The 26,403-nt window shown below is 39.9% G+C and overlaps 1 protein-coding gene across 5 annotated transcripts in view; it reads left to right on the forward strand.

Annotated features, from left to right (window-relative positions):
• The window catches only part of DLG3 (discs, large homolog 3 (Drosophila)), a 149,981-nt gene that overhangs the window by 61,015 nt on the left and 62,563 nt on the right, over positions 1-26,403 (forward strand). For all 5 annotated transcript variants that reach the window (XM_006868526.1, XM_006868523.1, XM_006868524.1 and 2 more), the window contains one exon: positions 1,208-1,322. In XM_006868526.1, the coding sequence (XP_006868588.1) occupies positions 1,208-1,322 (115 nt within the window). The remainder of the gene's footprint in view (positions 1-1,207; positions 1,323-26,403) is intronic.

Here is a 26,403-nt window from a genome sequence, read left to right on the forward strand (position 1 = left end):
AAAACCTTGGAAAGCCTATACAGGGTCGACTCCAGGGCACTTAACAACAAGGAAGAATGTCAGAGCAAAACAGCCCTATCAAGAGCCTTTTATAGTATTGTAGGACTATAGTCAACTTTCCCTTTTTAGGATTTCTTTAAAACCATTGTTTCCAGAATGATAATGTTGTTTCAGGTTGTTGAGATAGTCTCAAGGGATACAAGGCTGGATATGGACTTATGGTCTCACTGACTACATGACTTTGGAGAAGATAGCTGTCAGCTGACTTCTAGTTTTGAGAAAATTTATGTTTAATTGTTGCTGAGGCCAAAGACACTATTAAAAGGGAAATAAATAACTCAGCAGAGCTTTGCCTCCTCTTAATGCTTTTTGTTTGTTTTTACCTTACTTTTGTCCTAGTCTCCCCCTTTTAAAAAAGTCATCCAGGAAGAATTTTTTCCCCCCTAAGGTGGTGCTGTGGGTTAATGCTCTGGACTGCAAAGTTGGTTTGAGCGGCAAGGTTTGCTATTCAAGCTCACCAGCTGCTCCTTGAAAACTATACAGGGTCGTTATGGGTCGGAACTGACTCGATGGCACCTAACAACAACCACCTGGGAATGTAATTATGGCCACAGGTCTTTTCCAGTTCCTCCACTCTGCATCCCAGGGTCATCTGCTCTCTGAAAATAGGCTTTTTTGCAGAGTTGCCTTTCCCATCTGTTCTCCTTGGGCTGTAGTGTCTGCTCTAAAGATTTATAAAGGCCAAACTGGGACCTCTTTCTAATAGTTGTTTTTTAAGGATTAGTGAGATTTCAAGATAGATAAGGTTTGTTTCTTTGTTTTTTTCCATTTGACATACCCAAATGTTATTCCTTTTTCAGGTGCATTCTTTCCTTTTGTTAGTGTGGGCGTGGAGGGAAGTGTGTTTTTGTGGGCTTGTTATTGTTGTTGTTAAGTGCCATCGAGTCGGTTCCGACCCATAGCGACCCTGTATAGGGTTTCCAAGGAGCAACTGGTGAGCTTGAACTGAAGGCCTTGCAGTTTGAATGGCTTTGCAGTCTGGAGCATTAACCAGACTTTGTGGGCTTAGAGGAGGGAATATGCTTATCAAAGCAAGATTGACTGGGCTGGCTGTGGCTGCTTTGAACCCAAGTATCCCTGGTTTTTCAGCTGCTGGCACTTGGTTTGGGCTCATTCTTTTCTCTTCTTTCCCTTGTCTCCCTGATAGAATATAGTCGCTTTGAATCGAAGATACATGACTTGCGAGAGCAAATGATGAACAGCAGCATGAGCTCTGGGTCTGGGTCCCTTCGAACAAGTGAAAAGAGGTCCTTGTATGTCAGGTAAGCGGAACATCTGAGCAGCAGACTCTTCTGAAAGAGGGGAGCTCTGTGCCAATCCACCCTTCTTGTTTAACTAGTGAAGTATGGAGTGTGTAACTCCCAGTTCTAAAAAAATAGCACTTCTTACTGTGTGTTCAGGTTATGTATTTTATGGTCAGTCAGTATCTCCTCCCTTCTCCCTCATGAATGACTCAGTATGGGAAAATTTCAGCTTGCTGTAAATGTAAAATATTGTTGGGTGGTTGTTGCTAGTCAGCATTCAGATAGCTAGCACTTGAGTGTTCAAAGTACTTTGCTTGCAATCTGTGATTTGAGGGAAAACTTGGTACCCTCTTCCCCTTGCACATATGCATAATAGACATCAGGATTTGTATCTGAGCATATCAACTATCACTGTGTTCTGGTACAGGATGACAAAAAACTTTCAAGAGACCAAAGAACTGACAGTTTACTGCATTCTGGTGTGTGTGTGTGTGTGTGTGTGTGTGTATATATATATATATATATATATATACTGTGTCTTCATCCCTCCTTTACCCTCTCATCCTCAGCCCTCGTCTACTGGTCTGCTATAAGCTATGAATCATGGGACTGGAGCAGATATATGACATCAAGTATATTTCCTGTTGCTGCTGACATCATGTTCTGAGATATAGTCCAAGGTTGAACTTCTGAAGCTTGAGGCATAGTATAATACTTTTTCAGGTCAAAGTACAAATCTCCTTGGGAGTTAGACTGCTACATGAACACTATGGACTCCTTGTAGAATTAGGGCTAGTTTCCGTCTTCCTTCCTGGAGCCCTAGTGGTGCAGTGGTTAAGCATTTTGCTAACCAAAAATTAGAGTTCAAATCCACCATTTGCTCCATGGGAGAAAGATGTAGCAGTCTTCTTCCATAAAGATTTACAGCTTTAGAAGCCCTATGGGGGCAGTTCTACTCTGTCCTATAGGGTTGCTATGAGTTGGAATCCACTCCATGGCAACAGGTTTTTGTTTTTTTTCCCCCCTCTTCCTGCCTTGGCTTCTTGGCAGAACTCCAACTATCTTGTGTAAGTAAATTGTATGAGGGGGCTTCAGAAAGTTCATGGAAAAGTGAAATGAAAAGATAATGGAACTTTCCCAGGAACTCTTTGAAGCCCCTCGTATCTCTCCAAGATTAAAATTCTTAGAGAAAGAGGTGATGGGTTTACTTCTCTGAGCCAGAAGTAACTGTGTGCTTAGGTGTGGGTGTGGAGTTGCATTAAAGTCTTGAGCTGAACTTTGGCTGGCTTTGTCTAGTGGCCTGTGAAACCTGATGGGGGAGGGGAGGTTACATTTGCTAGTTGCCTGGCAACATGACAACTGCACTGTACTCAGGGTCTGAGATGATAGGGAACCAATGTAAATGCTAATTGCAGTTCTTTTCACAATGCTTGATTTTCTTTTTCCTCAGTTGGTAGTCCCTGACCCTACAGCTCATCTTTGAGCCTGAAGCCTACTAGAGCTCTTCATGTTCTTTTCTAAAATGAACCCTCAACTTGTGTCCTTGTGTGTTGAGAACATTTGCTGCACTCACCTCCTGCTGTGAAAGGAAGAGACTGGTGGGAATGTTGGAGTAGTCATTGGTGATCTTTTAAGTCCGGAAAAGAAAATCCTGCGTTCTGTCACTAAGCCTGTGCCTCCGGTCTGCAGCCTAGACACTGGGGTACTAATGGGGGGCAGTCAAAATGTGCTGTCTTCCCCCAAGGAAGGGTAATTCTTATGTGATTTGGTCAGGATTGTTCCGTTCTATGCTTCCAGCCCCCGCAGATGTGGCACTCCATTGTGCGTGGGAAGCTGCTCTTTAGGCAAGACAGTTTCTTCAGAGAGCTTTATTTTTAGATTTCCCCTCTCTGCCTATCCTGTGCTAGAGTTCTCCCTGTCTAAGCAGGGGGAATGGAACATTGAGCTCCCTATATGAGCACCCTTCTCTCTGGCCCAGGCCTAACTTTGGAGAGAAGAGTGGAGACCATGACTCTCTTTCTAGTGAATCAATCTGTCTAATGCTAAAAACTTAAATGCATAGAGACATACCAAAACCCAGTGGAACAGAACATATTTATTGTTAGTAGATATAGTATGAATTAGGTAACATAAACTGAAAGTTTATGAAGATGCTCAAAGTGTGTATAGTGAAAGCAGGTTATATAAGCAGGGTCCAGGCAGTGTCATCTCCTGAGAATCACTGGAAATTACTTTCATGTTGGTTTCTCAGAGCACATGCAGGGCTTCAGGGTCAGTCAGTTATAAAATCAGAACCATTAAGGACATGCCATATGTCCTAAAACACAGCTTCCAGTCAGACCCTGGAGTTCCTGCTTCTGGAATCAGACTGCATATAGATAATTCTCCAAAAGAGTCCAGTACCAGAGGTGACTCCAAGAGAACCAGTTCCTTAAAGGCTCAAGGTTCAAAAGTACACCCTAAGGACAAATGGCCTGGGTGAGTCACTCAAATTCTATGGACACAGAAATCTGTATTCAAGGAGAATTAAAACAGTTTCTCAATTATCTGCCCTTAACTTTGTCTAGATAACCATCTGAGGAAGATAATATAAGCCATTATATTCACATATAATTTATATCCATATATATTATCATATAAATAGAATTAGAATATGAAACTGTACCAAACTGGAATAGGTAACCTATTTGTGATCACTAGACTTAATCAGGGGAGCTAATGTTTTATAGCTGAAGCAGTTCCTTAGCTGGAGACTGGCTTGCTCTCTTCCCTTTCATTCTTTCTGGCTTTTCACTTTACATGGGTTACTTTACATTAGCATATAAACATATATGTTTCTTCCATTTTTAGAAAAAAAAGAAAAAAATTCCCTTGATACCAAATAGACCCTTAAACCGTTGTCTATTCTCTCCTCTTCTGCTCATTGTATTTGCTGAATTATCTTTCAGGAAACACTAATTTCTCACTGTATTATAGGTATTATGTGACAAATCAGGTATGGTGCAGTTAAGTTAGGGAAATACAGGATTGTTGTTGTTAGGTGCTGTGAAGTCCTTTCCAACTCACAGTAGGAAATACTGTGCCATCCTCACAATTGTTGTTAGGATGTTTGAGCCCATGTTGCAGCTACTGTGTCAATCCATTTCATTGAGGGTCTTCCTCTTTTTTACTAATAATGTCCTTCTCCAGGGAGTGGTCCCGCCTGTTAATGTGTCCAAAGCACAAGAGACAAAGTCTTGTCATTCTTGCCTCTAAGGAGCATTTAAACAGGAAAATATGTTTCTTTACTGTTGTTAAGTGCTGTAGAGTCGGTTCCGACTAATAGCGATGACCCTGTATAGGGTTTCTGAGTCTGAACCACCAACCTTGGAGTTAAAATCAACCTTAATTAGTAGAAGGGATTATACTAGGCAGTGTTTCTCTAAAAGATAGGAGCTTGGGACTCTTATTTGGAGAACCTGTCTTAACATCTTCAGGAACTAATACACTGGTTGAAACTTGTCTATACTTGCTGCTGCTACTTTTTCAAATGCCCTCTTTTAGTAGCCTGGAGAAACAGAATTCCAGCTCTCTGTCAGTGATCAGCAGTGACCTGTTACCAAATTTAATGACTACTTTACAGGTTCTCTGATTGCCTCACCACATTTGTTTCCACAAATCACTTATTTACTTTCTTTGTACCTCATTGACCAGTCCTCTGTCTTTTAGTAGCTCTGCCCCCTACATGACAATGTCATTGATTTTCACAGCTTCAAATACTGTCCTTTAAGAGACATCTTTGATCTTTTTACTGAACTATGTTGTTGTTAAGTGCCATCAAGTCAGTTCCGATTCATAGCCACGCTGAGGGTCTCCAAGGTGCGTTCAAACCAACCTGTGGTCCAGTGCTTTATCCCACAGCTCCACACCAGGACTCTTATAGACATGCACATAGCAGGCCTCAAATGTGTTGCATGTTCAAAATGGACTCCCCTCCCCAATCTGCTCCCAGTTAATTGTGTTACCTTATCATGTGGAAAAGGGATTAGATTTGCTTGTCACCCAAGGAAGTTTCAGTTTAACCTAAGAAAGAAAGAGCTAATGATTAAAGTTGGATGGAAATGCAGTGGACTGCTTCTGGACATAATACATTGAATATTTTTGTCACTGGAGGTGTTACAGACAAGTCTGGACAACTATTTGCCTGGGTTTATAGGGAGATTTGTGTGATAGTTAAAAGGTTTTTGTCATCTTGACTAGACCAGGCTTCTCAGTGGTTCAGCAGTTGAGATGTAGCTATTCCCCATGATGTGATTTGATGTGATAAACTAATGAGAGGATTAAGGGTGGGATGTTGTTATCATTGAATTCTGACTTACAGTGAACCTGTATAGGGTTTCTAAGGAGTGACTGGTGGGCTTGAACCACCAAGCTGTGGTTAGCAGTCCAGTGCTTACCCTATTGCGCCTCACCAGGACTCTATTATCCTTAATCCAACCACCATCATGATCTGATTTATGGACATTCCCAAGGGTGTAGCATGCACTGCCTTTTATCTTATGAGAGAGAAAAGGAGACACTTGAGCAGAGCAGGAGGGACCTACTACCAGCAAGATAGGAGAGCTGAGTTTGGAGTGCGTCCTTTGTACCTGGGGTCCCTGTGCCGTGAAGTTCCTAGATCCTGAAGAAAGTTGATACCAAGTCATGTGGAGAACTCCAAGGAATGCTGGGCCTATAGATATTTAAAGGAGACAGGAACCTTTCTCCAGAGCCACTGCTTCTAGCCTCCTAAATTAAAATCATTCACTTGTGGCATTTCTGCTATAGCAGCATTAGATAACTAAGATAGATTGAAACTAAAGTAACAATCTGCTCAGAAATTTTCACTAGTTCGACAGAGTTTTCAGAATAAAGGGGAACAAATATTAAGGGAACACCTATACACCTTAGTTGTCTTGTTGTTGTTGTTAAGTACCGTGGAGTTGGTTCCGACTCATAGTGACCCTACCCGGGGTTTCCAAGGCTGTAAATCTTTACAGGAGCAAACCGCCTCATCTTTCTCCCGCGGAACTACTGGTAGTTTCAAACTGCCAGCCTTGAGGTTAGCAGCCTGATTCGTAACCACTACGCTACCAGAGCTACAAGTGGATAGCTTTAACAAATAAGACTTTATTTTTTCACATTTAGTAGGCCTGTTAGTTGTTGTTAGGTACCATACAAGTAGATTTCGATTCATAACTATCAATCCTGTGCACAACAGAATGAATATTCTTCCATCCTCAGCAACTGTGTGCTATACTTGAGCCCATTGCAATCAATCCATCTTATTGGTGGTCTTCCTCTTTTTCACCGACCCTCCACTTTTCCAACATAATGTACTTTTTCCAGGGGCTGGCCCTTCCTGGTTAACATGTCTGAAGTATGAGAGACGAAGTCTCGTCATCCTGGCTTCTAAGGAGCATTCTGGATGTATGTCTTCCAACAGATTTGTTTGTTCTTCTGGCAGTCCATGGTATTTTCAATATTCTTCTCCAATACCATAATTCAAATGTGTCAATTCTTCTACAGTCTGCAGTGTTGGTTGTCCAGCTTTCAAATGCATGTGAAACAATTGAAAATGCCATGGCTTGGATCAGACACACCTTGTTTTTGTTGTTTAGTTCCTTTGAGTTCATTCCAACTCATAGTGACCCTGTATAGGGTTTCCAAAGAGTAACTGGTGGGTTTGAACCACCGACCTTATGGTTAGCAGTCCAGTGCATATCCTGTGGTGCCACATCAGGACTCCAGAAGCACACCATGAGAGTCTAGAGGTCTTAATTCAGGGTGCCAGCTCTTGGGGGAGGCTTCTCTCTTTGTTGGCTCTGGGGGAAGATCCTTTTCTTTTCTGCTTCTATTCCTTGGCTTCTTGGTGATCTTCCTATGGGTTGTCATCTGTCTACCCCATCTCTGCTTCCTCACTTGCTTGTTTAATCTCTTTTATATCTCAGAAGACATAGACATACTCTAAACTAATATGGTCTCATTAACATAACAAAGAAAAGCCATTCCCAAATGGGATGATAACCACAGCTTTAGGGTTAGGATTTACAACACATTTTGGGAGACACAATTCGATGTATAATGCCCTACTTGCATCAAGACCTTTGTTATTCTCTTTGAATGGTTTTTAAAATCGCAAAGTTGTTGTTAGGTGCTGTCAAGTTGGTTCCTACTCATAGTGAACAGAATGAAAAACTGTTTGGTCCTGCACCATCCTCACAATTGTTGTTATGTTTGAGCCCATTGCTGTTGCCACTGTGTTATTGGGGGTCTTCTTTTCTGTGGACCCTCTATTTTACCAAGTATGATTTGACTGGTCCCTCCTACTGACAGGTCCAAAGTATGAGAGACAAAGACTCACCATCTTGGCTTCTAAGGAGCATTCTGGCTATACTACTTGTAACAAAGATTTGTTTGTTATTCTGGCAGTCCATAGTACTTTGGGTATTTTTTTCTCCATTATCATAATTCAAATACATTGATTCTTCTCCAGTCTTCCTTGTTCGTTGTCTAATTTTCACATGCATATGAGGCAATTAAAAATACCATGGCTTGGGTCAGGTGCACTTTACTCCTCAAACTGATACCTTTGCTCTTTCACTCTTTAAAGAGGTCTTTTCCAGCAGAATTGCCTAATGCAATATGTCGCTTGATTTCTTGACTGCTGCTTCCATGAATATTGATCATGGATCCGAACAAAATGAAGTCTTTGACAGCTTTAATCTTTTCCTATTTATCACGATGTTATTTATTGGTCCATCTGTGAGGATTTTTGTTTCCTTTACATTGAGGTGCAATCCATATTGAAGGCTGTAGTCTTTGATCTTCATCACTATTTTAAGTCCTATTTTAAGCCCAAGCTGCACTGGAGGCATTGGCAAAAACAAAACAAAACAAACACCAAAACAAGGCACCAGGAATCGATCAGCAAAGTCGTATCATCTGCATATCTCAGGTGGTTAATGAGTCTTCTTCCAAACCTGATGCCATGGTCTTCTTCATATAATCCAGCTTTTTGAATTATTTGTTCAACATACAGTTTGAATAAGGATAGAACTGTGGCACACACCTTTCCTGATTTTAAACCATTCAGTATCCCCTTGTTTTGTTCAAATGACTGCTTCTTGATCTATGTACAGGTTTCTCATGAGCACAATTAAGTGTTCTGGAATTCCTGTTTTTTGCAGTGTTATCCATAGTTTGTCATGATCCATGCAATCCAAATCCTTTGCATAGTCAATAAAGCACAAGTAAACATCTTTGTGATATTTTTGGCTTTTAGCCAAGATCCATTTGAGGTCAGCAATGATATCCCTTGTTCCACTTCCTCTTCTGAATCCAGCGTGAATTTCTGCCAGTTCCCTGTCAATGTACTGTTGTAACCATTTTTGGATTATCTTCAGAAGATTTGTTCTTGCATGTGGTATTAATGATATTTTTTGATGATTTCTGCATCTTTGGAATGGTCACAAATATGGATCTCTTCCAATCAGTTGGTCTGGTAGCAATCTTCAAATTTCTTGGCATAAAACAAGTGAGTGTCCTCAGTGCTGCATCAGTTTGTCAAATTATTTCAATTTGTACTTCATCAATTCCTGGTGCCTTGTTTTTCGCCGATGCCTTCAGTGCAGCTTGAACTTCTTCCTTTAGGACCATCAGTTCCTGATCATGTGCTACAAACTAGGCATTATTATTCTCATTTTAAAATGAGAAAGCAGAGAGTCCAGTTATACAGCAAAGAAATTCCAAAACTGGAATTTGAATCTAGTTGTTCTGACTATAAAGCTTGACTTGTTCAACGTTTTCTAAACTTGCTTGATAGGCGTCACCTGGAATTCTGTAAAAATATAGATTATCAGGCTCCCTATCTAGTGATTTAGATATACTAGGTGTGGGAAAGGAGCACTGATGGTGCAGTGGTTAAGTACTCAGCTCAGCTGCTAATCAAAATGTAGGGGGTTGAACCCACCTGTTGTCCATGGAAGAAGATGTGGCAGTCTGAGTCCATAGAGATCACAGCCTTAGAAACCCTATGGGACAGTTTTACTATGTCCTACAGGGTTGCTATGAATTGGCATCAACTCAACAGCAATGGGTATGTCTGGGAAATGCATGTTTTAACAAGCAATCAGTTATAACGCTCAAGTATTTGCTTGTAGGTGACGATAGACACTTCTTTCTGTATTGCTTAGACAACTTTGTTGTTGTTGTTGTTGAGTGCCAATGAGTCAGTTTTGACTCATAGCAGCCCTGTATAGGGTTTCCTAGGAGTGGATAGTGAGTTTGAACTGCCGACCTTGTAGTTCAAACTGACCTTGTGGTCTAGTGCTTATCATATAGTGCCACACCAGGACTTAACTTTTAGTTCCTACTATGTGGAACACAGTAAAGCTCTGGGCTAAGAATTTGGGTCTGGCTGAAGAGTAGAGTCAAGGAAGCAGTCAATGTGGTTCCTGCCCACTGGTAGCTTACCATCGTCCCAGAAGATAGTGGACAGCAAGTGGTTAAAGTGGAGGAACCCTTTTTAGTTTAGGTGTTACCTCTTATTCTTTTGGCTTTTGGTTCCCTTTCCAATATATTTATCCTCCCTTTCCTTCACTTCCCCCAGTGTCTATCTTCCTCAGGTGTGCATTGGTTTACAAAATCTTCTTACAGTATGGTGCTGTAGAATAAACACTGGACCGCGATGTCAATTTGAACTGCAAGGCCAGCAGTTCAAACTTATCAACCGCTTCTCAGAAACCCCATACGGGATCAGTATGAGTCGAAACTGGCTTGATGGTACTTTACAACAACAGTTGCACTGAATCTATAGCAGGGTGAAACCCTAGGGAGCTGCAGCTGTACTAACTAACCATAGGGGAGATGTGATTTGTGGAGTAGGGAACCAGAGGAAGACAGATAAGTAACTGTTTGGAAAATGAAATTTTTGTTTTAAAATCACCAGTGATTGAATGAAAAGATCTTCCCCATTCTTCACCATACTAGAATCGTCTATTTAATGGTACAGGCAGGGTCAGCAGCCCCTCTCTTTCTGCTGGGACTTTACTCTGTTGGTGAATTTGCCTTGCACACTAGAAACATTCACATAAATCTGCGTCTCATTCAACTCAGGTCTTTTTTGATATAATACATTTATAGGGACCTTCTAGTCCTATATTTTATTTATTGAATGAATAAATGAAAGACCTTGTCCTCCAGTGGTTTCCAGAAGATTTGATAGTTGTAGAAATAACTTAAAAAAAAGTTTTTTATTGTGAATTATGTGTTAGTTTACATGGGAGAACATTATTCAGTATCCTTACATTCATCCTATCGTATTTCATTTCATTGCAATAGAAATAACTTTTTAAAAGTCTGTTCAGGCCAGCTTGACTGGAGATTTTACAACTACAGGACAGCATTGAGGCTTTTAGGAGTCCTGGTCTCCCACTGGCTATGTGCCATTCTAGCCTTCCTTCTAACACCAGGAAGGAAATCTTTTTGGGATAGCTGTAGCCTTGATTCAAGAAACAATATCAGGAACATCAGTGACTATTCCTTTTTCTCAATACAGCCAAAAAACCACACTCACTGTCTGCTGTATCAGAAATACCACAAATATATGGCATTAACAAATAGAAATTTATCCTCTTACAGTTTGTCGTTGTTGTTAAGTGCCATCGAGTCAGTTCCAACCCATAGCGATCCTGTATAGGGTTTCCGAGGAGCAGCTGGTGAGTTTGAACCACCAACCTTGCAATTCAAAGCGACTTTGTAGTCCAGTGTATTAACCACAGCGCCATACTCCGACTCATAACAACCCCATATTTATATAGGGTTTCTGAGATTGTAAATCTTTATGGGAGAAGATAGCCTCATTTTTCTCCCAAGGATCAGCTGGGTTTGAACTGCCAACCTTGCAGTTAGCAACCTAGTCTTCCGCACCACCAGGGCTCTCAACAAAAGATGTTAATTGTGCAACTACTATGTGCTTAGACCAGGGTGGTTCTTGGGGGAACCCCCCTTGTTCATTAATGAGTTTCAATAGTGGATTAAGATGCTAAGGAAGCAATATTGACAGACTTCATTTATCTGACAGGATTTAGGAGTGATGATAGTAAGTATTTTAAACAATTTATATAAGTGTTTCTGTGGCTTCTTCTAGAGCTGTCTATTCCCAAACACTAGTAGTCCTGGACCTATACTTATAATTCCCTCATCTGATCAAGTAATCTGTAGGTGCTGTGAACTCTATAAGCATCTTTAGCTTCATAATTACCCTCTAAGACTGAAATTTTGAAGTAGAGTAAGTCTCCATGTAAACCACGTTTCACCAGGAAGGCCTGAATTGCGCCCAACCACACTTGGTTCTGTTGTGATGACCCATTCTGAGTCTGCCAAAGCTACTCAGATTTAGGCTTTAGGCTACTCTTCATAAGCTGCTGGAAATTTCAACTCTATAAAAGGAGCTCTGGTAGCATAGTGGTTACTAATCGGACTGCGAACCGCAAGGTCAGCAGTTCGAAACTGCCAGCTGTTCTGCGGGAGAAAGATGAGGCTTCTGCTCCCGTAATGATTTACAGCCTTGGAAACCCTGTACAGGGTCGCTATGAGTTGGAACCGACTCCACGACACATAACAACAACAACAACTAAGATCAGGGACTGATGAATGACTACTACTTCATAGCTTTCTGTACCTGCTTTACATGGACCAGGCAAAGGTGGGCCACTTCATTTTCTCATAATGTGTGCCCTTTATCCAGTTCTTTCTGGCCAAAGGGAGAAAGTGATTTCTTAGTAGTTACCAGTTGTAGGAGAGAAATAAAGTGGGAGAACACTCTGACAGTAACTTTGGAGGCCATTCTGTGGACCCTCCCTGATTGCCTGATCGCATATCACTAATGTTGTTGTTATTGTTAAATGTCATCAAGTTGACTCCGACTCATAGCGACCCTGTGTAGTGTTTCTGAAGAGCAGCTGGTGGGTTTGAACTGCTGACCTTGTGGTTAGCAGTCTAGTGCTTATCCTAAAGCACCACACCAGGACTCGTAATAAAGCACACTCATCATCCCACATAGAGCATAAAATATAGTCTCACTCTTCATGGGACTTCCATAGTAAAAGTAGAATATGAAGGATTTAAAAAAAAATGGTATAAGAGTTGTTGTCATTGTTAGGAGCCATTGAGTTGGTTTCGACCCATAGAGACCCTATGTATAACAAAATGAAACACTGCCTGGTCCTGCGCCATCCTCACAATTTCTGCTACGCTTGAGCCCATTGTTACCGCCACTATGCCAGTTCATCTTGTTGGGATTCTCCCTCTTTTTCACTGTCCCTCCATTTTACCAAGCATGATGTCCTTCTATAGGGTATGGTCCCTCCTGATAACATGTCTGAAGTATGAGTGACGAAGTCTGGCCATCTTGACTTCTAAGGAGCGTTCTGGTTGAACTTCTTCCAGAACAGATTTGTTTGTTTTTCTGGCAGTCTACAGTACCTTTAATATTCTTCTCTCAAATGCATCAATTCTTCTATTCATTGTCCAACTCTCACATGCATATGAGGCTATTGAAAAATACTGTGGCTTGGATCAGGCGCACTTTAGTCTTCAAACTGAAATCTTTTATGAGTGTTGATGGTGGATCCGAGCAAAATGAAGTCTTTGACAACTTCAGTCTTTTCGCTGTTTATCATGATGTTATTTACTGGTCCAGTGGTGAGTATTTTTGTTTTCTTTACATTGTGGTACAACCCATAGTGAAGGCTGTGGTCTTTGATCTTCATCAGTAAATATTTTAAGTCCCATTCGATTTCAGCAAGCAAGGTTGTATAATCTGCATATCGCAGGTTGTTAATGAGTCTTCCTCCAATCCTGAAGCCACTTTCTTTTGTCATATAATCCATCTTCTTGAATTATTTGCTCAGCATACAGATTGAATAAGAATACAAACCTGGAGCACACCTTTCCTGATTTTAAACCATTCAGTGCCCCCTTGTTCTCTTCTAACAACTGCCTCTTGGTCTATGTACAGGTTAAAGAATACAAAAAAAGTCACTGCCAAGTATATTATTTTCTGTTTTTTAACTTTTTAATGTGAATCAAGTGAAGATTTACAGAGCAGATCATCAGTTTTGCATTCAACAAATCATACTTTTGAAGGATAGTGGTCTCATACAATTTGTCCTTTTGTGATTGACTAATTTCATTCAGCATAATGTCTTTCAAACTCATCCATAGTATGAAGTCTTCACAGATTCATTGTTATTCTTCAGTGTTTTCACAGTATCCCATTATTTGTTTGTACCAAAGTTTGTTTATCCATTCATCTGTTGGTAGGTATTTAGGTTGTCTTTATCCGTTTGCTATTTTAAATAGTGCTGCAATTAACATAGATTTGTATATGTCAGTTCCTGTCATGACTCTTACTTTGTTTATTTTTTGGAAAAACGTTTTATTATGAATTGAGTGAAGGCTTACATTCAGCAAATCACATACTTTGCTTCATTACAATGATTGAAATCCTCTCCATGTGCCATCAGTTAACAGTATTTACCTCTTTTAACTTTAACTCTTGTATTTCCCCCTGTCTTCCGCTACCTTCATATTTCCTCTACCAACCTCCTTTTTGCTGTATATTGCCAGCTCTGTCACCCATGTTAACATGTGTCTACCCTCTAGCCCAGAGTCCTGGTATGGCACTGTGGGGTAAAGCACTGGACCACAAGGTTGGTTTCAGCTACAAGGTTGGTGGTTCAAACTCACCAGCTACTCCTTGGAAACCCTATGCAAGGTGGCTATGAGTCAGAACCCTAAGATGGCAATTCGATGACACTTAACAACAACACCCTGTAGCCCAATAATTCCACACACCTACCCCAAGCTTGGTAACCATCATAGAATGCTTATTTTATCAAGAAAACCTTTTCTAAACTTTTTATGACAGTGGTTTCGTGCAATATTTGGCCTTTGGTACCTGCCACTTTGCTGAATTCCAATAATTTTCTTGTGGAGTCTTTGGAATTAAAAAAAATGTTTTATTGTGAATTATGTGATAGTTTACATGGGAGAACATTAACTTTACATTCATCCTATTGTATATCATTTCCTTGCCATGGTTACAATGCCCGCAATGCATCATCAGCCAACCCTGTAAGCCTTCCCCCTGGTCATCAGCACACAACCCCTCTCCCTCTCTGGGTCTAGAGTCTCCAGCCATTGCCTCTCTCCACATCATCGTCTCTGCCTCCATCTCTGGCATCACTGCTTCTCTGGGTAGAGTCTCTTCACTCTGCTCTTCTCCCTTGATGGTCCCAGGGACCTCTGTTTCTGGACTACAAAGTCAACAACTCCCCTCATTTTGCTACAAAATGTCTACCTTTACATTTCCAACCCTGACAGTCCTGATAGCAATTATTCATTATTGTGTCACATGAGTGCCATCCCCATCTCCTGTCATCAGCCCCACCCAGACAGATTGGATATTACTCCTTGGAGATTCTGCCTTCCTCCATGCCCTCTGGATCTAGACTCCCTTGCATTGAGTTTATTTTGTTTATTATGAGTTTTATTTTCATTTTCATTACTATTGTGTTAATGTTTACTAAATCTATATGCTATTCATTTTTATTTTGATGGACAAGTATATTAATTTTCTTCGAGGTTACCCTGTAAATAATTTTTTCCCTGTTTAAATCAGTCTGTTTTATCTTGAAATCTACTTGACTTCCTCACCATTTGGAAGTTCTGAATCTACACTATTCCCTCTGTTTGCTTTGTAGTTGATGTCGGTATATGAATATCTCTGGTTTCTTCATTTCAGTCTTGTAGGTATGATTTACTTTAAATACTTCTATATCTGGATTGAGTTCTGGTTGGTGCTGTCAAGTATATTAATCTCAGGTTGTCGTCTGTTGTTATTGGTTCTCAGTCCAAAGTTGGTCTGGTCATTACTACTTCTTGTCATTTTTGTTTATCAGGAAACATCCTAATTTCACCGTCGTATTTGAGGGATAGCCTTTGTGGGTATATTATTCTTGGTTGGCAATTTTTTCTTTCCGAGTTTTATGTATATCAGTCCATTGGCTTCTTGCTTTTGTGGTTTCTGCTAAGAAATCAAAGCTAAGTCTTATTGGTTCTTTTTGTAGGTAACTTTTCCTTTTTCCTGAACTGCTCTTAGGATTCTTTCCTTGTCTTTGGTTTTGGAAAGTTTTATTATATGTCTTGGGGATTTTCCTTTGGAATCTATCCTATTGGGGTTCATTCAGCTTGTTGTATGGGTTATCTTCTCATCTTTTGTGATGTTACGGAAGTTTTCTTCCAACAACTTTTTCTCTGTGCTTTTCATTGTCTCTTCCTGCTCTGGAATTCCAATCATCCATAAGTTATTCATCTTCATGGTGTCCCACATAACTCTTAGAAAGTTCTTCAGATTTTAAGCACACTAATTTAGGCTTCCATTGCTTCGAATCAACTTCTTTGCCCTTTCAATGTATTGTCCGTTTCTAAAATCTTAGTGTTAGTTTTGTATTTTTTCAAACTTTGCATTTATTTTGTCTGTTTGTTCTTGTAGTGTTTTCCTGAATTCTTCTAAAGTTTTTTTCCCCCTGAGTTTTCCTTGCTTTTTTTGATCTTTCTGCCAATCTTTTGATATACATAAATATCATTCTTTTGAACTCTTTTTCTGTTATTCCATTACCTTTTCTTCCTCTGAAACTTTTTTTTTTTTTTTTGACTCTGCATCTTGTTTCTTTGTTCAAGCCAAAAATGTCTCTTGTCTCCAGGATATTGTGGGGTTGTCATTTGTTGTTGTTGTTGTTGTTGTTAAGTACCATTGCGTTGGTTCCGACTCATAGCGCCCCATAGTTGTATTTAATTTATGATTGTATATTGGTGTGTAGTTAGAGAATGGACGCATGTGCACTATTTTCTATTTATGCTTCTCAGTTTAGGGTGGGTTTGGCTAGTGTTAGCTGCTGTCTGCCATTGATCAGGTGATATAGGAGCTGATATTGTCTCTTGCCCAGTGCATGGAGCTGCAGAGGGTACAGCTGTGACTAAGCTATATGGGCACAATTGCTGTCTCCTGCTGGGTGAGGAATAGGAGAACCTCCCCCCCCCCCCATATATGCACAAAAAAATAAAACAGAACAAACAAACAACCAGCAATGAGCCTTCTTGCACCCACCTAATGAGCTACTTGGCTGGAAGGAGCCCCTCACCCTTGAGTTTTTCCTCTCTGGGTCCAACAACAGCACTGGTTGTTTTGAGTTTTGTTTTGTTTTCCTTTTGTTATTTTTGTTTGTTTGTTCTTTCTTCTCCTTTTCTCTTTTTAGTCCCTTGATTCTTATCCTTTCTTTCTCTGCTTTTGTTTTTCTTCTTTTCTTCTGTTTCTCATTTCTCCTCTTTCTTTCCTTTTGATCTTTCTTTAATACTGTCTACCTCTTTCTCTTTCCATACAGCACTGAACTCTCTGAGACCAGGGTTTGCACTGGGGGTGAGTGGGGGTGGGAGCTGGCCACCCCTCTGGTCACCAGAGGATTGGGGGAAAAAAGAAGGAATTATACTTTTCCTGTTGCCTGTATAAATCTGCTCTGCCAGGCCACTTTCTGTCACCAAAGCTACTCATAAAACTTCAAAATGTTTACCCTGCTTCTGCTAGCTATTCATCAGTCAGTTTCCTTCTCACTGTCCTGTTCAGCTTCTCCTGCCAATAAGCACTGAATTCACTTCTCTAACCTTTCCTCTGAAATTCAGAGTTACAGGATTTCCATCTGTGTCTATTTCATTTGGTCTCTTGTATCTTTGTTATTGAGGGATGGGGAATGTTCCATATGCATTGGAAAATAATGTGCATTGTGCTCTTGTTGGATTAAGGGCTTTGTATAAGTCTATGGAGCCAAGTGGGTTCATTGTTTTGTTTAGTTCTTCAGTGCCTTTGTTGAGTTTCTTAATAGTGGTTCTGTCCTTCAGCAAAAGTGGTGTATTAAAATCTACTACTACTGTTGTAGAGTCCTGGTGTGTTACTGTGGGTTAATACGCTAAACTGCAAAGTCATTTGAAATACAAAGCTGTTGGTTCAAGCTCACCAGCTGATCCTTGGAAACTCTATACAGGGTTGCTATGGATCAGAACCAACTCGCCGGTACTTAACAAAAATAAGTACTGTCGTAAAATTGTTGATTTCTTTCTTCAATTCTATTAGAATTTGATTTATGTATTTTGAGACTATTCCGATGTGACCATAATATTCAAGGTAGCATAATATTCCATTGTGTGTATGTACCAAAGTTACTTTATCCATTCTTCCATTAATGGGCACTTAGGCTGTCTGCATCTTTTTGCTACCGTGAATAGTGCTGCTATGAACATTGGTGTGCATATATCTACTCATGTTATGGCTCGTATTTCTTGTGGATATATACCAAGTAGAGGAATTGCTGGATCATATGATATTTCTATTTCCAACTTTCTGAGGAACACCATACTATTTTCTAGAGTGGTTGGACCATTTTGCATTCCCGCCAGCAATATAAGGAGGATCCGAGTCTCTCCACATCCTCACCAGCATTTATTGTCCTCTGCATTTTTTAATTTCACCGTTATTGTTGGTGTGAGAAGACATAAAACTGTGAAAATGTCAATACTACCCAAAGCAATCTACACATATAATGCAATCCCAATCCAGATTCCAATGACATTCTTTAGATAGATAGAAAAAACAATTACAAACTTTATATGGAAAGGAAAGAAACCCAGGATAAGCAAAGCACTGCTTAAGAAGAAGAACAAAGTTGAAGGCCTCTCACTCCCTGATTTCAAAATTTACTACATGGTTACAGTGGTCAAAACAGCCTGGTACCGGTACAATGAAAGATACATAGATCAATGAAACAGAATCGAGAATCCAGAAATTAACCTATCCACATACAGCCTTTGACAAAGAGCCAAAGTACACTGAGTGGGAAAGGCATAGTCTCCTCAACAGATGGTGCTGGCAGAACTAGAATACTTAGAGTGACACTGTATAGGGTTTCTGAGGCGCAGCCTGTGGGTTTATCTTGCAGATGGTAGACCAATGCTTATCCCACAGAGCTGTAGCAAGACTCTAGAAACCTAATTACTTCTCATTTTGTTTTTAATTACAAATGACTTTTTCTTTTTATAAAGCACTAGTTTTGGTAGTTATTTTTCTCCTGTTATAAATAACAGTTGTTCATATGGCACCTGGTGTGGTGCTGTAGGTAAACACTTGACCACAAGTTTGCTTTGAATTACAAGACTAGTGACTTAAATCCAACAGCTGCTCCTCAGAAACCCTATACAGGGTTGCTGTGAGTCGGAACCGACTCCACAGCACTTACCAACAGCAACAACAACATAAGACACAAAAACCAAAAGTACCAGTAATCTAACCGTACAAAGATCATTATGAATAGCTCTTTGGTATTTTTCTAGTCCTTTTCAATGTTTGCATAAATTATGTGGGTTTCTGTTCCGTGATTATATTCATATTTATCTTATTTTTCGTTAGGGAGAAAAATAAAATAAATGATGGCTTTTAACTGCCATACTTAATATTTTGGGGTCTGCAACCTACATTTAGAGAAGCAACTTGAGGTGGGAATATTCAATATAAGAATATCCCTTAGCATTCATTGATAATTTTTTTTTACAGTCCTCAGCTTAAGAAAGAAAAAGAAAAACAAACAAATGTTTATGTTACCAAAGCTATATAATCAGTAGTAACAGAGAAAAGGCAAATTGGGTTGCTGCGGGGTCATACTGATATATGTATTAACTATCTGTTGCTGCATAAAAATGACCCCAAATTTTAGCAGCCTAAAACAACAAAGTTGTGGGATGACATCAAGAACATCATACATGAAAAAAGCAAAACGTCATTAAGAAGACGAGAAAGAAGAAAAGGTCAAAATGGATTTCAGAAGAGACACTAAAACTTGCTCTCCAGCGTAGAGATACTAAAGCAAATGGAAGAAAGGAGGAAGTCCAAGAGCTGAACAGAAAATTTCAAAGATCAGCTCGAGAAGATAAAGCCAAATATTATAACAAAATGTGCAAAGATCTGGAATCAGAAAGCCAAAAAGGAAGAACACACTCAGCATTTCTCAAGCTCTGGGGGAACTGAAGAAAAAATTCAAGCCTCGACTTTTGTTATTGAAAGATTCTCTGGGCAAATTATCGAATGATGCAGAAAGCATCAAAAGAAGATGCAAGGAATACACAGTCACTGTTCCAAGAGGAAATGGCTGATGTTACACCATTTCAAGAGGTAGCATATGATCAAGAACCAATGATACTGAAGGAAGAAATCCAAGGTGCATTGAAAGAATTGGCAAAGAACAAGGCACCAGGAATTGATGGAATAAAAATAGAAATCTTTCAAGAAAGTGATGCAGCACAGGAGGAACTCACTCGTGTATGCCAAGAAATTTGGAAGACAACTATCTGGCTGACTGATTGGAAGAGATCCGTATGTGTGCCCATTCCAAAGAGAGGTAACCCAATGGAATGAGGAAATCATCAGACAATCTCTTTGATATCCCATGAGAGTAAAGTTTTACTAAAGGTAATACAGAAATGGCTGCAAGCATACATTGACAGAGAACTTCCAGGGGTTCAAGCCAGATTCAGAAGAGGCCATGGAATGAGGGATATCATTGCTGATGTCCGATGGATCTTGGCTAAAAGCAGAGAATATCAGAAAGATGTTGACCTGTGTTTTATTGACTATGCAAAGACTTTCGATTGTGTGGATCATGACAAGCTATGGACAATATTGCGAAGTATGAGTATTTTTGGAACACTTAATTCTGCTCATGAGGAATCTGTACATGGACCAAGAGGCAGTTGTTCAAACAGAACATGGGAACACTGGATGGTTTAAAATTAAGAAAGGTGTGCGACAAGGTTGTATTCTTTCACCATACTTATTAAACCTGTATGCTGAGAAAATAATCTGAGAAGCTGGGTTATATGAAGAAAAACGTGGCACCGGGATTGGAGGAAGACTCATTAACAACCTACGATATGCAGATGATACAACCTTGCTTGCTGAAAGTGAAGAGGACTTAAAATATTTACTGATGAAGATCAAAGAGCACAGCCTTTTGTATGGATTGCATCACAATGTAAAGAAAACAAAATCATCACTGGACCAGTAAACAACATTCTTATCTATGGAGAAAAGATTAAAGTTGTCAATAACTTCATTCTTCTTGGATCAACACTCATGGAAGCAGCAGTCAAGAAATCAAACTAATTATTGCATTAGGCAAATCTGCTGCACAAGACCTTTTTAAAGTGTTAAAAGCAAAGATGTCAGCTTGAGGTCTAAGGTGCGCCTGACCCAAGCCATGGTATTTTCAGTAACTTCATATGAATGTGAAAGTTGGACAGTAAATAAGAAAGACCGTAGAAGAATTGATGCTTTTGAATTATGGTGTTGGAGGAGAATATTGAAAGTGCCATGGCCTGCCGAAAGAACCAACAGATCTGTGTTGGAAGAAGTGCAGCCAGAGTGCTCCTTGGAGGCCTCCAGGATGTCCAAACTTCATCTCTCATACTTCAGACATATTGTCAGGAGGGACCAGTCACTGGAGAAGGATATCATGTTTGGTAAGGTGGAGGGTCAGAGAAAAAGAGGAAGTCCCCCAATGAGATGGATTGGCCAAGTGGCAGCATCAATGGGCTCAAGCGTGGCAACAATAGTGAGGTTGGCCCAGGATCGGGCAGTGTTTCATTCTGCTGTGCATAAGGTCGCTATGAGTTGGCACTGACTCGATGGCACCAAAAACAACGAAAAAACAACACTACAGTCAGGTTGTCACCTGGGGCTGCCATCTCCTCCAGCCATGACAAGAGGATCTAACGGGAGACACAATTCTTGGAAGGCTTCAAACGATCAATTTCTGTGCGCACTTAAACAGCTGTTTGTGGGTATCAGGTCCTTACTGGCTGTTTTCCAGAGGCCTGGGTTCCTTGCCATGTGGGCCTCTCTATGTGAGCTTCTCACAGTATGGCCACTTGCTTCCTCAGAATGAGGGTTGAGAGAGAAAGCAAGATTAAAGTCACAGAAATGACTCTCAGAAATGGCATATACTACTCTAGCTGTATTTTGTCTATTAGAACCAAGTTCTAGCACACCATAGTGTGGTCAACTATTCGAGATCAATAGGACAGCATTTACCCAAGGACAAAATTCAGAAGGGTTGGTTAAGAAGGAGGAATGGAAACAAGAAACACAGGGAGGAAAGTGGGATAGGTGATGTTACATTGAGGAGATTGCAGTCATTGAGATGAAATGAAGGGTATGATTTTGTTGGATATAAAACCGATGATTCGCTCTGTAAACCTTCATTCAATTAACATAAAAGTTCTATGTATAAAAGGAAATTAGTCTAGGTCCAGTCCACACTCAGGAGGAGGGAATTGCTAAAATACATGAATGTTAGGAGCTGGAGATGAATGGGGGCAGTCTTAGAAGCTGCTTACCACCAAAGCCTGCCATTGAGTAGTAGATTCTGACTCAGCAACCCTGTAGGACAAGATCGACCTGCCCTAGGGAGTTTTCAAGGCTGTAAATCTTTTTTTGTTTGTTTGTTTTAAGGTTTTATTGTGGATTGAGTGAAAGTCTAAAGGACAGATCATCATCAGCTTCACATTCAACAAATCATACACCTTGTTTCATTACAATGATCATAATCCCCTGCATGTACCATCAGTATTTCTCTCTATTCACATTAGCTTTTTTTTTTTTTTTTTTTAATTTTAAACACTCAGGCATATATAATAATTTATATCACCAAAGTGCACATTCTGCAAATCTGCCTCCTGGCCACCAGCTCTTAGTCCCTTCTTCCCATGAATCTAGAGTCCTCAGCTGCTCCCTTTCTCCAAGTCCCCATCTCTGCCTCCATCTCTGGTGTTGCTGCTTTTCTGGATAAGGTCTCACATTCCACTTGTGCTCTTCTCCCTTGATAATCCTAGGGTCCCTTGTTTCTGGACTCCCCCGTTTTTGTTACAAAGCTTCTACCTTTACAATTGTGATAGTCGCAATTAGTCATAATAACAATTACTCACTTTTCAATCATAAGACTCTTATCCCCATCTCTTTTAACCAGACCCATCTAGACAAAATGAAAATTATTCAGTGGGGACTCTTCTTTCCCCACACACTATTAAACTAAACTCCCTCTTGAAACCTTGTAAGCCAGTCACTTGGTGCCTTTATTGCCCCCTCATTTTAGGTAACTAGTGTCTAGTTGCCTGTCCCTATCTACCCTGTGTACAGAGGGAATAGCATTGATACTTGATGTGAAAACTGCTTCCCTCTCTGTTGGTATTTAGAGTTACTACCTCCATGTGTATAGGTCAAGTTCATCAAATTGTAGCAATTTACCCTCATTTCCTTTACCAAAAATTGTTTTGTTCTTATTATTTTTTTTAATCTTCCTCTAGTCGAGTTCTGATTATCAAACCACCGAGGCTAGGTCAAATGGGTACTATCTGCAACATTGGGTATTCTTGTGCGCCTCCTCTAACTTCATATCAGCTGGATGCTTCACTCTCAGCTATAGGCCCTCTGTGGCTACGTCCTTGTCCATAGACTCAGGTGTCCCCAGGTCTCACTACCCTTTGGACCAACCAGCCCTTCGTCTTCTCTCTCTCATCTCCAGGTCATCGGGAATCTGTGGAACATGGTTGAACTCAGCCCATTTCTTCACTGCTGCCTTTCCCCCTCTTCCACTCACCAGTAGAACAATGTGGGCCTATCATTTGATTTTTAATCTGTATTTTTTCTTTCTTTGTCAGGTGTGTGTCTTGTACACAGTATACAGAAGGATCCTGTTTCCTTATCCATTCTGATACTATCTGACTCTTGACTGGTGCATTTAATCCATTTACTTTCAGTGTTATTATTAATAGATATGAATTGATTACTGTCATTTTCTTGTTTTGTTTTGTGATTTCTTTGTTCTGCATGCTTTTTTTGTGCTGAGTTCATTTTGTTTATGTATTTTCTTTGTTGCAGTTGTTTTAATGTTTACTGAATCTTTATGGTTTTCCTTTTTCTCAATTTAATGTGAAGGTGTATTCATTTTCTTTGAGGTTACCCTATAATTTTTTTGCCTTTTTCCCCAGTTTAAATCATTCTGTTTTATCTTGAAATTTACTTGACTTCCTTGCTATTTCTATAACTACACTCTTTCCCTCTTGTTGCTTTGTAGTTGGCTTCATTATAAATTGATATATCTGGCTTCCTATCTATAGTCTTGTAGGTTTGTTTTACATTGGATACTTCATATTGGTATTGAATTCTGAGGGGTATTGCCAGGTATGCTGGTCTCTGGTTGTTCTTTGTTGTTGGTTCTCAGTCCAAAGAACTCCCTTCATTTTTTTTTTTTTTTTTGTAAATTTGTTTTGGTTATTGTTGTAGTTATGTGCTGTGGAGTCGGTTCCGACTCATAGCAACCCTGTACAGGGTTTCCGAGGCTGTAAATCTTTATGGGAGCAGAAAGCCTTATCTTTGTCCCGTGGAACAGCTGGTAATTTCAAGCTGCCGACCGTGAGATTAGCAGTCAGATTCGTAACCACTATAAATCCCTTTAATTTCTGTTTATCTGGAAATGTTTTAATTTTGTAGTCATAGTCGAGGAACAGTTTTTCTGTGTATATAATTCTTTCTTTTTCAATTTGTTTTATTGAATTCATAATACCTAAATTGTTGATCTCTGTCTTTTTTTTTTTTTTTCCTGATTACTTTTTTTTTTTTTTTCTTGTAAGTTTTTACTATGAATTGAGTGGTAGTTTACATGGGAGAACATCAGTTTTACCACTCATCATTTTGTTGCAATGATTACAATCTCCTCCATGCATCATCATTCAACAGTATTTGCTTCCATTCCCTCTGTGGTTTTTATTTTTGTTTTTTTTTTTGGAGGGGAGAGGGAAGGATGTACACAAAAACACTCAGGAATATATAATAATTTAAATAACCAAAGGGCACATTCTGTAAGCCTGCCTCCTGGCCACCAGCACTCAGTCCCTCTCTTTCCATGAGTCTTTAGACCTCAGGTGCTCTCTCTTTCCATGTCCTCATCTCTGCCTCCATCTCTGGTGTTGCTGCCTCTCTGGATAGGGTCCCACATTCCACTCATGCTCTTCTCCCTTGATGGTCCTAGGGTCCTCTGTTCCTAGAATGTAAGATTAACTGCTCCCCCCTTTATGTTACAAAATTTCTCCCTTTACAGTTGTGACAGTCGCAATTAGTCATGATAACAATTACTCACTATTGAATCATAAGACTCTTATCCCCATCTCTTTTAACCAGACCTATCTAGACAAGATGAAAACTATTCAGTGGGGACTCTACCTTTCCTGGGTTTATAATTCTTGATTGGCAATTTTTTTCTTTCAGAGGTTTTGTTATGTCTTCCCATTGCCTTCTTGCCTTCATGGTTTCTGCTGAGAAATCAAACTTTGTCTTATTCGTTCTCTTTTTGTTTTCCCTGAGCTGCACTGAGAATTCTTCCCTTGTCTAATTTTGGAGAGTTTTAATTTTGATATGCCTTAGTGATTTTGGGGTATATCCTGTTTGGGCTTTGTTCACCTTCTTGAATGCTTATCTTCTCATCTTTCATGATGTTAGAAAATTTTTCTTCTAACAAGTCATTGACTCCCCCCCCCCCCCACCGTGCTTTTCCTTGTCTTTTACTGTTCTGGAAGGGAAAGAAAGGAAGGAAGAGAAGAAATAATAAAATAACAAAAACGATGAAAGGAAGAAAGCCAGGGTAGGTTCCAGACACATAAAGGAGAAAACTGGTGGCTCTTGCTAGTCAAGGAGCTCACACAGTGGATAGACAAGGGGTAAGATGACGATGATACTCCCAGACCTAGATGATGTTCCTTGATGTTTTCTGTTCTTTGCACCAATCTATAAGTAGTTTGTATAGACCCAAAAGCAGCTGGGATCAGGGTATTTCAGGCCTAGAGATCAGTCAGGGTTGAGAGTTCCCATGAGTCCTGGGTTGGCCAAGACTGACTCTATAGGTCTGGAATAGGGCCCACCTGAATCCAGATGCAAGGAGTGGTGCAGATAGCACCCAACTCACTATAATGCAACTCACAACTTTGCAACTCTGACTGCCCAGAGAACAGGAGCTTCACTGGGGGTGGATTATTGTAAGAGCTGGTCATGCCTGTAGTCACTAGGGAATGTGCTATGGAATCGCCCTGTACAGGGTTTCCAAGGCTGTAAATCTTGATGGGAGCAGAAAGCCTCATCTTTCTTCCACAGAACAGCTGGTAGTTTTGAACTGTTGACCCTGATTCGTAACCAGTACACTACCAGAACTCCTTAGGGGAACGTAGTGAACAAGAAAAAATAACACCTTTCTTGCCACTCATCATTGGTGTGCCTCTGTGTTTGCCAAAACCTCTGTGCTTTGAAAGCCGATCACAAAAGTTCAAGATGGCCATTCTGCATCTGGCCAGCCAACGTAGTTCACCTTTTGGCTAGAATTTTTACACCTATGGTATGAGGCATAATGGTCTATCATTTTATTTTTTAGTGATGTCTTGACCTGGTATCAGGGTTATATTCATTTCATATAGTAAATTCGGGAGGTTCCATATTTTTCCTAGTAGTTTGAGTAGAATTGTTGTCAACTCTTTGATGAACCTTTGGTAGAATTCCCCAGTAAAGCTGTCTGGGCCCGGACTTTTTATTTTTGGAGAGTTTTTAATGACCTGATCCATTTCTTTTTTTGTTATACATCTGTTCAAGTTTTTACTTCAGTCTGTATTACTTTAGATAGGTAGTGTGTTTCCAGAACTTTGTCCATTTCTTCTAGATTTTCAAATTTTTTTAGTACAGTTTTTCATAGTGTTCTGTTATTATCCATTTTTTCCCTGTTGGTTCTGTTGTGATGTCATTAATTTCATTTCTGATTCATGTCATTTGCATCTTCTCCTTTGTTAGCTTTGTCATGGGTTGTCCATTTTATTAATCCTTTTTTTTTTTTTAATTAAATGTTTTTATTTTGCATTGAGTGAAAGTTTACAGGGCACA

Source organism: Chrysochloris asiatica, unplaced genomic scaffold (genome assembly GCF_000296735.1).
Source record: "Chrysochloris asiatica unplaced genomic scaffold, ChrAsi1.0 scaffold00118, whole genome shotgun sequence".
Lineage (NCBI taxonomy): Eukaryota > Metazoa > Chordata > Mammalia > Afrosoricida > Chrysochloridae > Chrysochloris > Chrysochloris asiatica.